The 13,286-nt window shown below is 36.5% G+C and overlaps 1 protein-coding gene across 1 annotated transcript; it reads right to left on the bottom strand.

The window, feature by feature from the left end:
• Positions 1-310: 310 nt before the first annotated feature.
• On the bottom strand, positions 311-11,114 carry LOC109704350 (primary amine oxidase 1-like). The gene is made up of 5 exons (XM_020225105.1): positions 10,325-11,114; positions 9,446-9,830; positions 9,197-9,310; positions 686-1,227; positions 311-578 (listed from the first exon to the last, which is right to left on the bottom strand). The coding sequence occupies exons 1-5, from the start codon at positions 11,074-11,076 to the stop codon at positions 371-373; spliced, it is 2,001 nt and encodes a 666-aa protein (XP_020080694.1). The 5' UTR covers positions 11,077-11,114; the 3' UTR covers positions 311-370.
• Positions 11,115-13,286: the final 2,172 nt, after the last annotated feature.

Consider the following 13,286-nt stretch of genomic DNA (forward strand, 5'->3'; position numbering starts at 1 on the left):
TATTAGTTTTTAAGTAATATATATCAAAAGAATATATACGATGAATGATTTACAGTGTTCAACTTAACCTCACTGTCACACCCACGTGACACTCACGTGATGCCTATATAGCTGGGATAAAGCTAATCTTACTAATATAAATTTTATGAAACTATTTGTGAAAGAAAAAAAAATTAAAAGAAAAAAATGCAAAAAAAAAAAAAAAAAAAAAAAAAAAAAAAAAAAGAGCCCATATTTTTGTAGCCATTTACAATTTTTTTAACATATATTTTTCATATGTGACTAATAAACGTACGCTGCGGCGGAGGGTTAAAAAGTTGCAACGACTTATTGGAGACCTGGCATTTCCATAGCTAAATATCCGTCCATATCAAGAACTAAACGTGCAATTAAACCAGCTAGGTAGGAGCCCGGAAGGCGGGCTTTTGATTATCGGGTTGCTCTCGAAGAAGTTGAAAGGCCGAAGCTCGAATCCCCCGGTTAACAGCGGCATCAACGGAAAATCTTCCTGGCAGGGGATGTGGTGAAATCCGACTGTGTACCACAACACAATATCCGTGTTCTTGATCAAGCGATTCCTGGTTAACCAAGAGAGATCTTGAGATGAGCCATCATTTTTATTTGGAGAAAGCTTTAGCTCAAGAAAACTACTCCTTACATAAGACAAGCTAGTTTGATCGCTAACCTTTGGGTCCATACGGCCAAGCCATCATCTCCTCTGCTCTGGTCGACGTAAAGCCCGGCGGCCCACTTCTTGGACTTGTTGTAGGCCGTCACCCACACCTGCTTCTTGGTGAAGCTGGCCCGGCGCTGCGGATAGTCGTCATCCGTCATCAACGAGCCTGCAGTCCCCGCGCCGCTGATCAGCCGGTACCCCACATCGTTCCCCATCTTCGTCTTCTTGCTCGGATTCACGATCAGCAGCTCTATAGGTTCTTTTCCCACATCAACCTGTGCATCGGCCTCTGTCTCTGCTGTCTCTTTCACGACCGTCCAATAGCTCTTCCGAGGGGAGTCGGACGAGGCCAACCTCACCGTCTTGAGCTTGGACTTGACGAAGGAGTTGTCGGTGCCGTCGATGTCGAGGTCGAGATAGTAAGTGATGAAGTGGTCGTGGTAGACCGCGATGGTGTTCTCAGCCAACAGACTGCCGTGGGGCTCGCCGGTTATTTGGTCTGCATGGGTGTAGGATGAACCCTTCACTTCAAGGAGGCCTGTCAGTGCTACCTGTATGAGGCAAGAAAGAGAAATCATGTAAATTCTGTCCAGCAGAAAGTCAGCTGCTTCGAATTGAACAAATTTGTTAAGTTGAATGAATTCGTATCTTCATATTGGAATAAAATATGATTAAATTGATTTTCATTGTTTAAATTTTTTAATTATTATTCTTGGTTTTCCTATGGACTTTGTAGCCATTGGTAGTTAAAAGAGCCCAATCTGCATAAAAATTCATTAATTTTGAGTTTTTGTAAAAACAGTCTGTTTTTTTAGATTTTATAGATTGAATACGAATTTTAATAAGCTGACCAAAATATTCTTATTCTTCTTTCTCTTTATTTTTCTTTTCACGCTCATCTTTTTTTTTTCCGTACGGTTCGTTTTCTTCGTCCTTGCCGTTTCTCCTCTTTTTCTTCTCCCACTCTCTCCTTTCTTTTGCTCCACCACCCCGATGTCAAAGTGCTCCTCTCTCTTACTTTGCTCGCCTCTCCGCTGATCGATGCCGGCTCGGATATGGCATAATTTGCGATATGGTGGAATTATGGCCGCAGACGGTGACGGTGACAACGACGAGAGTGTCGCAAGTTTTGAGGACGATGGAGAGAGAGAGCGCGTCGGGACGGAGGCGGTGGCGGCTGCGGCAAAGGACGAGGAAGGAGGTGTGATAACAGAAAGTGACATAGAGGGTGAAAGAAAAAATAAAAAAAAAAGTTTTTTCTCCTAAAAAAAATCATTGTGTTATAACTGTTAAAAGCAAACAAAAGAAAAAATAAATAAATTTATACTGTTTGAGATCAAAGTTGCATTATTCGAGAATAAGTCGTATTATTTGAGACAAAATTACACCATATAAAAATAAGTTGTACTATTTTTGGACTAAACACTGTTTGATATTAAATTGTACTAATTGAGAGAAAAAAAAAGAGAGAAGAAGAGGATAAATTGTACTGTTTGAGACGAAAGTTATACTAATAGGCAGTGTTTGGTTCAGAAATAAAGGAAAAATAAGCCCTTGTTCCCTCCTTCTTTCCCAAACGTCGCGTTTAGTATCCGAGAACAGCCGGTATAAGGCTGGAACTGATGTTCCATCTTTTTTCTTGAAACAAGCTTACTCCCAAGTGGGAACAAGATTAATTAAAATCTAAATTTAGTTTCACTTATGGTATTAAATTATTAATTAATTTAATTAATATATTTAAATCATTATTTTTTACTTAAATAATAAAATAATTAATTAAATTATTATTTATAATTAATTATTAATAATTTAATATATTTATCTATAAACTAATATTTACATTGTTTCTATCAATCTAATTAAAATGATATCGAAAAATCATTTTTATAGGATTTTTATTTTCAGCCGTTAAAAATTATAGATTTTGAATCCTTTTGATTGCCAGGTAAATGATATCGAAAAATCGCAAAAATTATTTTCTAGAAACTTCAAATATACTAAATCAAGTCTAACGGAGCCGATCGCCGGTTTGGAAATTCCATCATGGAAAACGGCTCAGTAGCACGGAGGCCATCGTGCTCCTGAGAGCACAGCAGTCCTCTATATATATATATATATATATATATATATATATATATATCTCAAGATCATCTTGTATGACACACAAAGTTATTATTCAAATCTAATTAGAAGAAGGATTTAAATTTCAACATTTACTAATTAGCAGAATTATTTGTTGATTGATATTGGATCTGAACTTTTGATCCTTGGAGCTGCACAAGTGCCTGGCCTCTATATGTATCCACTCAAGATTGCTCCGAGATCTGTATTTACACAATCACAGTGTAGTTTCGAAACTCCTTTCGTGATTTCTTGTGTCAATATAGAAAAGATTAATCCTTAAATTATGCTAGCAATTTCAAAAGAATTACCTATAATATAGAAATCAATTATTATAAGAGAATCTCTCTCTTATAATTAAAAGAGAGCTTTATATAAAGTCTTCCTTCTTTCACACTTCACTTTGTGTTCCACTTCTTGAGGGAGATTACTCTCTTCTTTTTATAGGCCTAAAAGCCATTAGGCGGAGAGTAAGCTCCTCTAGTTGTTGACAAAGAGAATGGACAAGAAATCGCCACCATAAATGAGAGGAAATGAACTCCTCTCATTTAATAGATGAAACAGAGAGAAAAAAAAAGAAGAGAAGGAAGAACGAGAAGGGAGTTTTCTTTTCCAATTAATTAACTATATCATTAATAGGGTGAGTGAATGCATGAATTTACTTTTCATTCTCCCTCACTCATTTTCATCACTTTGTAACTCCTCCATTAATATTTATTAATTGAGAAGTTGATGAGAGAAAGATAGCTTTTAATATTTTTTGTGCACTTGCACCGTATGCAACAATTATATTTAACTCTATAATTTTTAATTTCATAAATTGGTCCTTCTTACTAAACAACTTAGCAAATAAATTCTTACTTTACTATTTCAGTATGGTCTCTATAAATTCTCCAAGCACTCAATCACACGTAGTTTTATTGTATGTGACCACATAAGTTCTATTTCACCTAATAGTAGGATGCGATACTAAACTCTTTTAATATTCATTGGAACTTCTTTCGTATGACAAATTTTTGTTCTCGTGTAACTATCTCTAAACTCTGGCCTTGCAACCAGCAATATGCTTAAAGCGGTGTAAGAGTTTAGCCTATTTATATCCTTATTTATAGGTATTGGTGGTTCACAATCAATTTGATGACGCCCAAACTTTCCAGTGGGAGTCACATCGTAGTTGACTAATACTCCCAGTCCTAGACGACTTAACCTCTTAACTTTGGGCTTGCACACCAAATATGCTTAAGCGGGTTAAGAGTTTTAGTATTATATCTTACATAGTAGTAGACTATCTAGTGGTCTAACAAATCTCCCTCTTTTAAGCCTGGACGTCTCGGTCAGGCTCAGCTCATTATAGACAAGGCGATGTGAAGGACTTGTTCGGCGAGACCCTGTCATTCCGATCCCTGGCTCAGCGAGACTGTCTCACATTTCGGCTGGTAAATTGCTTGATACCATTTGTGACGCGGCCCAAACTTCCGGGGGTCAACAATCCTTTAGGAATTACTCCGTCCTAGCAAACTTAACTTTTATCTGTGGAGCTTGCACAACAATATGGCTTAAGCCGGGTGTAAGAGTTTTAGCCTATTATTTTTAGATAGGACTATCTGGGGGCTCCATAAGGTGGGCGAGCCGTTGAGGTAAGGGTAGCGTACACTGGGATATTATTTTGTACAGTAGTTGTTCCGCCAATGTTGGGAATCTTTTGCCAGGCTTGGTTATCGGTGGGGCTGCTGTGTGGATTCGGATCGAGGAAGGGATGTCAGCGTAGTTGATTCCCCTTCCGTTGTGCTGATATAGAGGTATACTAGTACAGTTGGTTGTAGTTTTTGGTTCATTTACATATATTTTGGTATTTCGTGCCAATGCTATATGTATGTATTGGACCTGTTTTTTTATGTTTTATTTCTTTTTTTTGAGCTTACATACGTAGTTTAGTGTTGATGTGATGTAAGGATTTAAGCTATCGCTTGTATACGGCAAATTTCTTTAGGAACGGCGATTGTTCGGACCTACAGAAACCAAACATAAAAGTAAAAATACAAAAATAAAAAACGTGCAGGGAAAGATAATCCGGGGGTGAATTTTGGTCTCATAAGTGTAAAAAATTTATGTATGGATCAATTTATTTTTAATAGTCAATATAAAAAATAATATATAAAATTTTATGCATGGAGAGAAATATTATTTTTTATAGTCAATAACAAATTGTATGTTTTATCCTTATTTTTTTTGGTCTTCGTATAATTATCTTATATGTTTTATTGCAAAATATGTACGTTATTCTGGGTCAGTTGATTACTTTTTTTATATTCTTGATCTTTTTTTATTTCTTTACTGTTATTTATTTATTATATTATTTTACGAAATCACGTCCTTCACTAGTATTATGAGTCAAAGTTTAAATAGACGCTTTTCTTTCTTTCTCCCTTTTAAACTCATCGCACTTACTTTTTTCCGTCCTTGTACCTCCGCTTCTAGCTTTTTGGCTTGGATTTTTGGTAGGCATCTAGCTAAAAATCACTATTAGTGTAGTAACCCTGGAATTCGAGCTGAGGCTTGTCGACAAGCTCTGGAGATTGTCGGGCAAGTCCGAGTCATCGTGAGGCACGAAATAGTACGCAAACTATGGACTCAGAAGGAGCGCGCGCAGAGAGTTAGCATGCATATTGCAAATTTCAGATTTCTCAGCAATTAGTAGTTACCGCACAGAGGCGTACGGTACCAGTGCTATTTTTTGCGTAGACTGCCTATCGGGTGGGCCATTCAGTGCGGGAGTACTGGTACAATTGTAGTAGGTCTACGTACCGGGTAGGTAAGGACTTTTTGTCTTTTCTGCCTCGTTGTTTCACGCTTAGCCCGGCTCTACACTTATAGGATGGAGAGAGAGGGCTGATGGGGGTTTTGTATGCTTCTCTCTCTTCCTCTTGTGTCGGTCGTACGCAAGTGAGGAGTTGGTGGAGGTCGCGATTGTCGCCAGATTGTCGTGCCGCCAGGTCCGTTTGAGCTGTGCGTTCGTGTGAGTAGCGTCGATGGGAGCTGGCAGCAGGGTGACAGTTTGTTCTTTCTGACTGTCTCGCCGTTTGTTGGGATGCGGCTTTTCGATGTGAGAGTTAAAGTGATGCTTACGAATTCTACGGGTTTCCTCCTAATGCTATATGTGTCGACAACATGTATTTTTAGCTTTGTTTAGTATATTGTTTAGCTCGATTCTTAAAATTTCATATCTATGAACTTGAATTGGAGCGTAGAAAATTAGTTAAAATATACATGTTGAATTTGGATTTGACTTAGGAGAAAACTGACGTTTCTACACCGCCATTTGAACAAACTACCAGATTTAGCTTTAGCAGCCGTAGTTTGTTTGTATCGACGCAGTTTGTGGACGGTGGATACTCAGAATAGTGTAGAATATATTTATACTCGTGCTGAGGTGCCGAGTGTATTTTTACAGTAGTGTTTAGGCTGTTCCGGATTGCTGGGTGCTGTTGAGATTGACGGTGGACCAAGATTGCTATTTTTGCATCAGATTGTGCCTATGATACGTGAGTTCAGTTGTTAGACCCTGTTTACTTGACTATAGCCTGTGAGAGTCTGATTGAGCTCGACAGAGATACGCTTGTATACTCAGTTAGGTAGCGCCCATGAGTGCCACTCCGGAGTCGGGTTTTGTGCTTTTGCGTTGGTGTCGTTTAGTCTTGGTTGAACTTGCTCTCCACTGACGACCTGGTTTAGTGTCAGATTGTGTAGTTTCGACAGGCGGGACGGGTGTGTTTACAGTCCCTAATGAGATTGGGTCAGGCTTTACTATTTCCTACAGATTGTTGGTGCTCGACCAAGATAGTATAGGTACATATAGCTGTAGCTTTATTTTAGCTTTCTTACTATACTTATTTATATCTGTAGATTTAGTGGGTGAGCCGTTGAGGTCGGTAGCGGTACCCACTGAGGACTACTTCTTTTGTAGTAATTCTCACACCAGTTGTTGGAATCTTTTGCAGAGCTTTTTTCTTCGGCTGCTGCTACTGCTGATACGGACCTTGGAAAGGGAGTCACGAATTAAATTCCTTCCCAGTTGCTGCTGAGCTAGAGTATACCAGCTACAAGTAGTGGTAGTTTTTGTGTTCATATACATATTTTTATTGTATCTCGCTGGAGCGAGTGTTTTGTATATCAGGATGCTTGCATGTATAGTGAACTTATGTTTTTATATATATCATTTCTTCTAGCAGCTCTATACTACTAGTTGTAGTATTGTTTGATTACAGGTACAGCTGTCGCTTCGTATACAGAAAAAATTTCTTTGTATACGGCGGATTTGTCGGCGTGCCCGGAAAAACGAGTAATCCGGGGGTGACAATTAGGTTCGAATTTTTGCATTATTTTACTCATTATTTCTCTAATATTATCTTCTATGTTTATGATCTATTCCATAATTATCTAAATTTTCATCTTTCTTTTGCTTTATTCTTTCGCTATTCAAAACTCCTCTTTCTTTCAATTTGTTCACTGTCATCGACTTTATGCCTATCCTTCGTGCTGAAGCTTGGTAGACTCGGAGATAAGGACGTCTCCAAGGTTGAAAGACTTAAGAGATATAGACATTCCGCTGTGAGTCGCAGGACAAAAGTTGGATCGAAAATACAGTATAGATAATTATTTTTATCTATATTATATTTTTCTATATTATGAGCTTAATTAATTTGTTAGTTGCATGGTACAATGGTTCAGGGATTGATTCAGATAATTTTCTCTTTTCTTCTTTAGGTTCGAAAACGGTTAACTTTATCTTCTTTTTTCTTAGTTTTGAGATACTTATATTTTTTCCTTCTTTCTTGATATAAAATATACTTATTTTATTTTTCAAAAATCTACAATGATGTAACCAAGCTCTCCTATGTTTTTTAATAAAATGCCTACTGGTGTTAACCTTTTATAAGTTGCATTTGGTTTGGATATAAGTAAGAACTACTTATTACATGGATAGGTACAAGTTCAGATATAAGAAGAAATTAGACCAATTTGCGTTTCGATAAAAATTTTGCTTCTAGAAATAAGATAAATAGTGTTTGAATGGTTAGATTGGAACAAAGGAATTAAGAGTTACAATTTAAATTAAAATTATCTTATCTAATTAATTAACATCAAAATATTACTTAAAAATAATAAATTAATATTAATAATTATAAATTAATAAATAAATTAATTAAATAATAATAAAATATAAATAATTATAAATTAAATTATTAAATAATTATAAATTATAAATTAATTATTTAATATTAAATAAATTGATTAATTAATAATAAATAATTATAAATTATAAATTAATTAATTAATATTAAAATTATTAATTAGTTAATTATTAATAACTATAAATAATAAATTATTAATAATTAATAGTAATAATAAATTATTTAATTATAATTAAATAATAGTAAATAAATAATTAATTAATAATAAATTAATTAATTAAGAATAAATTAACGATAAATTAGTTAATTATAAATTAGTAAATTAATTAATTATTAATAAATAAATAAATAAATAAAGTAATTTTTAATAATTATAATTTAATTAATAATAATAATTAATAAACTAATAAATTATTTTATAACTTAAACAATAAATATTGATTTAAATATAGTAATTAAATTAATTAATTATTTAATACCTAAATTAAAATTATTTTTAAACTTTAATTAACCTTATTCTCACCTAGAAACAAGTTTGTTCCATAGGAAAGATGAAACAGCAGTTCCAGCCTTATATCGGCTTATTCCAAAAATCTAAGAACTAATATTCTCGGGTACCAAACGCAGCGTTTGGGAACAAAAGAGGAAACAAGGGCTTATTCCCCCTCTTGTTTCCTAACCAAACGCTTCCCAAATTGCTATTTGGGATTAAAGGGGGATAACCTCTTATCCGATCCTCCATTAACCCTAAACCAAACACAGTGTTAAAAAACTATAAAAAAAAAGGGGAAAACTTCAAAAAACCCCCTTGTGGTTTCAATTTTTTTCACTTTAGTACCCCGTGGTTTAAAATGTATCAAGTTAGTACCCTGTGGTTTCTCACTTTATCACTTTAGTACCCTGTGGTTTAAAGTGTATCAAGTTAGTACCCTGTGGTTTTGCACTTTATCACTTTAGTACCCTGTGGTTTTAATTTTGTATCAAGTTAGTACCCTGTGATTTTTTAAATGGTACTAAAGTGATAAAGTGCAAAGTCACAGGGTACTAATTTGATACACTTTAAACCACAGGATACTAAAATGATAAAGTGAGAAACCACGGGGTACTAACTTGATATACTTTAAACCACAGGATACTAAAATGAAAAAGTGTGAAACCACATGGAAATTTTTGAAGTTTTTCCAAAAAAAAAAAAGAAAAAAAAAACCCCAAATTTGATGGAGCCACTGGCCTTGAATTCCCAGTCCATCACATAATCGTAATTCCCCAGCGCAGCCACCATCCTCACAACCAAACTCACTTCCGGTCGCACCTCCCTTATCTGCAATTTCACCATCATCATAAACATAAAACCCAAACCCATATATCAACCTACCAAAAAAAAATAAAAAGAGAAATCTAATTACTAAAAATACACATGCAGTTACTTTTAATCATATTGCCTTCATGCACTTACCACTCCTTCCGGTAACCCGAACTCCGTGTGCCGCCACGCAACGTCGCCGGCGTAGCGCTGGAACACGCAGAAAACGTTCTCAATTTTGATAGGCTTGCCATCCTGCCCGGCGTAGTACCCGTCCAAGAATGCCGCGCCGGCTGGGCAATCAGCCTCGGGCACGAGAGGGGAGGCCCACAGCCCAAACCCGAACTCGCCCTCGTCGAAGAACGTCCGGTAGTACCACTCGTCGACCGGGTCCATGTATGGCACGAACAGCTCCGACACAAACCCTCGGTAGAGGACGCGGCGGCATGCACACTTCTCACCGTCGTAGACGGACGCGAGGGAGATGATGGCACCGGCGCGGACGTCGTAGCTCAGGTGGAACTCCCAGTTAGCCCACCTACATGAATTAAATTTTTAATTGAGCATCAATGCTTTTAAAAGTACCGGATTATTCGTGCTTATAAATTTTCAATTTTTGGATAAAGAAATGTGCGGTTAAAATAATATTGGTCCTTTAAGATTGAGTGGATAATTTGTTGAATAGTATGATTTAACAAGTAAAAATAATAAAAAAAAAAATATATATCTAATTGTTAAAAAATTACAAGCTTTAAAGAGTTTTGTGCTTTTAAAAATATCATAACAGGACTCTAGAAAATAATATTATAGTATTTTATATTCAATAATATGCTGTTTGGATCGCTCAAAATCTTCCCTCAAGCGGAAAATAAGAGAAAATATAATAGTTTTGTTGGTTGATGCCTTTTGCTTCGAGTTATAAATTTTTATTTTTCTCCCCAGATTTGTGCATAAATATCTAATAACTTGTTAGAAATTGGAAAAAAAAATTAAATAAATTAGGCGTAGTAGCTAGCTTAGCTCCGTAGCTACCTGATAATGTTGCCGTTGATCTCGAACCCTGTCCCCTCCGGCTGCCCGACCGATCCCGACTTCGTCCGCTGCCGGTAGTCGGTCCCCTCCGCCTTGGGCACCGGCAGCTGCACCCGATCCCTATACTGGACGATCTGCATCTCATCCATATCCACCACAATCGTGATCCCCTCCAGCGGCCTCGCGTAGAAGTTCGCGGCCTCCCCCGCCACGAAGCACGGCACCTTCAGCACCCTCTTCCCTTTCTTCCGCTCTCCGAACCATCCCACAGAGAACGTGCTGCATATCACTTGGCTCAAATCCACTCCTCTCTTCGCAACCGACTCGATGAACGGCGTGTAGCTCATCGGTAAGCTCACGGCCGCCGCCTGCTCCGCGAGAGTGAAGATAGGGTACCCGATGCCTCCGTATGTAGAATCGGAGATGATTTTGCTATTGGTTATATCGACGTAGACTTCGCGAGTCTCTTTCCCGGCGCGGGCGACGACGAAGGCCCGGCGGGGCGGTCGCGGAGCGGCGGTGGGGTTGGATAGGAAGGAGAGGAGCTGGGGCTTGTCGGGTTCGTCGAGGCCGACGTAGTGGAAGGAGAGGGGGCCGGAGGAGGAGCCGAGAGGGGACGCAAGGATTACGCGGCGGATGGCGGTGATTTCGTCGGGGGTGAGGGAGTCGAGAGGGTGAGGAGAGGTTGAGATTAATGAGCACGAGGTAGAGAAGAGTGAGAGGAGGAGCGCCGAGAAGATCAAGGGGAACATTTTGGGGATGAATTAAAAGGTAACTCTGCTGGAGGAGTGAAGAGAAAAGCTGCACATGCTTCTTATGCCAATGATTCAAAAGCCGGCCGATTCGGTACTTGCGACGGTGATCCAATCGATAAAATAGTTGGATTTAATATTTGGAAAAACTTCAATTAAAAAAAATCATGTGATTTGACATTTTTTCACTCCTATACTTTATACTTTAGAGTGTATCGAGTTAATACTATGTGGTTCCGCACTTTCTTACTTTAATACCCTGTGGTTTAAAGTGTATCACGTTAGTGTTATGTGGTTTCATTTTTTTATCAAGTTAGTACCCTGGGTTTTCATTTTTTTTTTATTATTCATTTTGGGATATTTTTTTTGTTAAATCAGTGACACAGTTATAGTTAAAGAGTACTAAAATGAATATTCAATAAATCTAGATAGGATATCTGAAATTTTTTGTATATAATTTAACGAAATATTAAATCACAGGGTACTAAAATGAGAAAATGCGAAACCACAGAGTACTAACTTGAAACACTTTAAACCACAGGGTATTAGAGTGAGAAAGTGCGAAATCACAGAGTACTAACTTGATACATTTTAAATCATAGGGTACTAAAATGAAAATGTATGAAACCACATGGGGGTAATTTGAAGTTTTCCCTTAATATTTTGAACCATTTGAATCAATAACTGCGTCATTGAATCTGTAAATCGATCCGATTTTACTTAAGCTGAACAGTTTTTTTTTTATCAAATTATATTAAAAATTCAACAGTTTAAAATTAACTTAACTAATTTTATTTTCTTAGCACGTATAAATTTTATAAAAAAANTTGGGCTACTATACTCTTATGAGTACGATCATTTTCGTACTTATATATCGTTTCGATGATAAAGCATCCGAATCGATGATCCATACCATTAAATATTATCTAGAGTATTTAAAATTTTTAAACATTAAATTTCATAATTTTTTTTACATTATTTATCTTACGATCAAAAAATCTCAAAATTGATAATTTGAAACGATCGGTATGAGATTCTTGTTAGTTTAACGGTGTGAAAGTATCGGTATGAGTTGAATTTTTGATAAAAAAAATTTTATTCACTGTCTAGATAAAGATCAATAACTCTGATCTCAAATTAAGAATCCGATTATTTATTTTTAAGATGTCGTTTGATTTTGACTATTCATTTTATACTCGTTTGATGAACTTTGTTACAATTTTGAAAAATTATAAAATTTAATTTCTGAAAATTTTAAATATTTTAGATCATATTTAATGATATGGATTGAATACGAAAAAATTTATACTAATAAGAATATAATAGACCTATTTCTTTATCGGATCTAATTTTTAAAACATTAATTTATTCTCGTGGGTGCGTGTGCGGAGGAGCTAAATAACATTCTTGATATTCGTCGCTAGTGTGATTAGTTGCACTGGACCAATAATGAGGTATAGGTCGTAATCCTACCTACGAACATTCAAAGACCAACTCATTTTTAATTATCTCCTCACTTTTTTCTTTTTAATGTTAAAGATAAAAAAATAGATCATTCTTAGAGCAAGTGGCAAAGAACTTGATGAGTGGTATCTGAGACCTAAGTTCGAATCCTACTTGATTCACATTTTCAGCTAAGTTTATTTCTAAATAAAATAAACAAAGCGAGTAGCGCGCTATCTATCTGTCTAAAAAAATATTAAAGATAAAAAAAGTACACAAAATTCTTGAATATTTAGTTTACCATCTAAAAAAAAGGGAATACTACAACTCTTTATGTTTGAGTTAATCGACACATGTTAAATTTTAATATTTAAAAAAATTGTTGATAGAACCATAGTTAGTAAATTCGCGAATTATTTGCGAATTATTCACGAATTTTTGAAAAAACGAATTAAACGAGCGTTTTCGTATTTTTCCGAAAAATTCGGAAAAAAACGTGAATTTTTGAAGAAAAATAATTATTCACGAATTATTCGCAATTCGCGAATAATTCGTTCAAAAAAACAGCCTTGGGCCCGCGCAGGGGCCTGCAGCCAGGCCCGCGCTCGCGGTAGGGCCCGTACCAGCGCTGGCTTGTGCGCTCGCATGCGCGCTCACGTGCGCGGCTGCACGCTCACGCGCCTGCGCGCGGGTCGCGAGCCACGGGCTCGCGGGCCTGGCGGGCCTTGTGGCTCGCCCAAAATAAAAAAAAAAAATTCCTTTCCCAA

Source organism: Ananas comosus, unplaced genomic scaffold (assembly GCF_001540865.1).
Source record: "Ananas comosus cultivar F153 unplaced genomic scaffold, ASM154086v1, whole genome shotgun sequence".
Lineage (NCBI taxonomy): Eukaryota > Viridiplantae > Streptophyta > Magnoliopsida > Poales > Bromeliaceae > Ananas > Ananas comosus.

Bases quoted from the DNA above. Each gene is read 5' to 3' on its own strand.
- LOC109704350 (XM_020225105.1), bottom strand. From the start codon at position 11,076: ATGTTCCCCTTGATCTTCTCGGCGCTCCTCCTCTCACTCTTCTCTACC. The intron at 9,831-10,324 runs GTAGCTACGGAG...TAATTCATGTAG, and splicing joins ATCAACGGCAACATTATCAG to GTGGGCTAACTGGGAGTTCC. The intron at 1,228-9,196 runs GTTTTTTTTTTC...TGCCTCATACAG, and splicing joins GTGGCTCCATCAAATTTGGG to GTAGCACTGACAGGCCTCCT.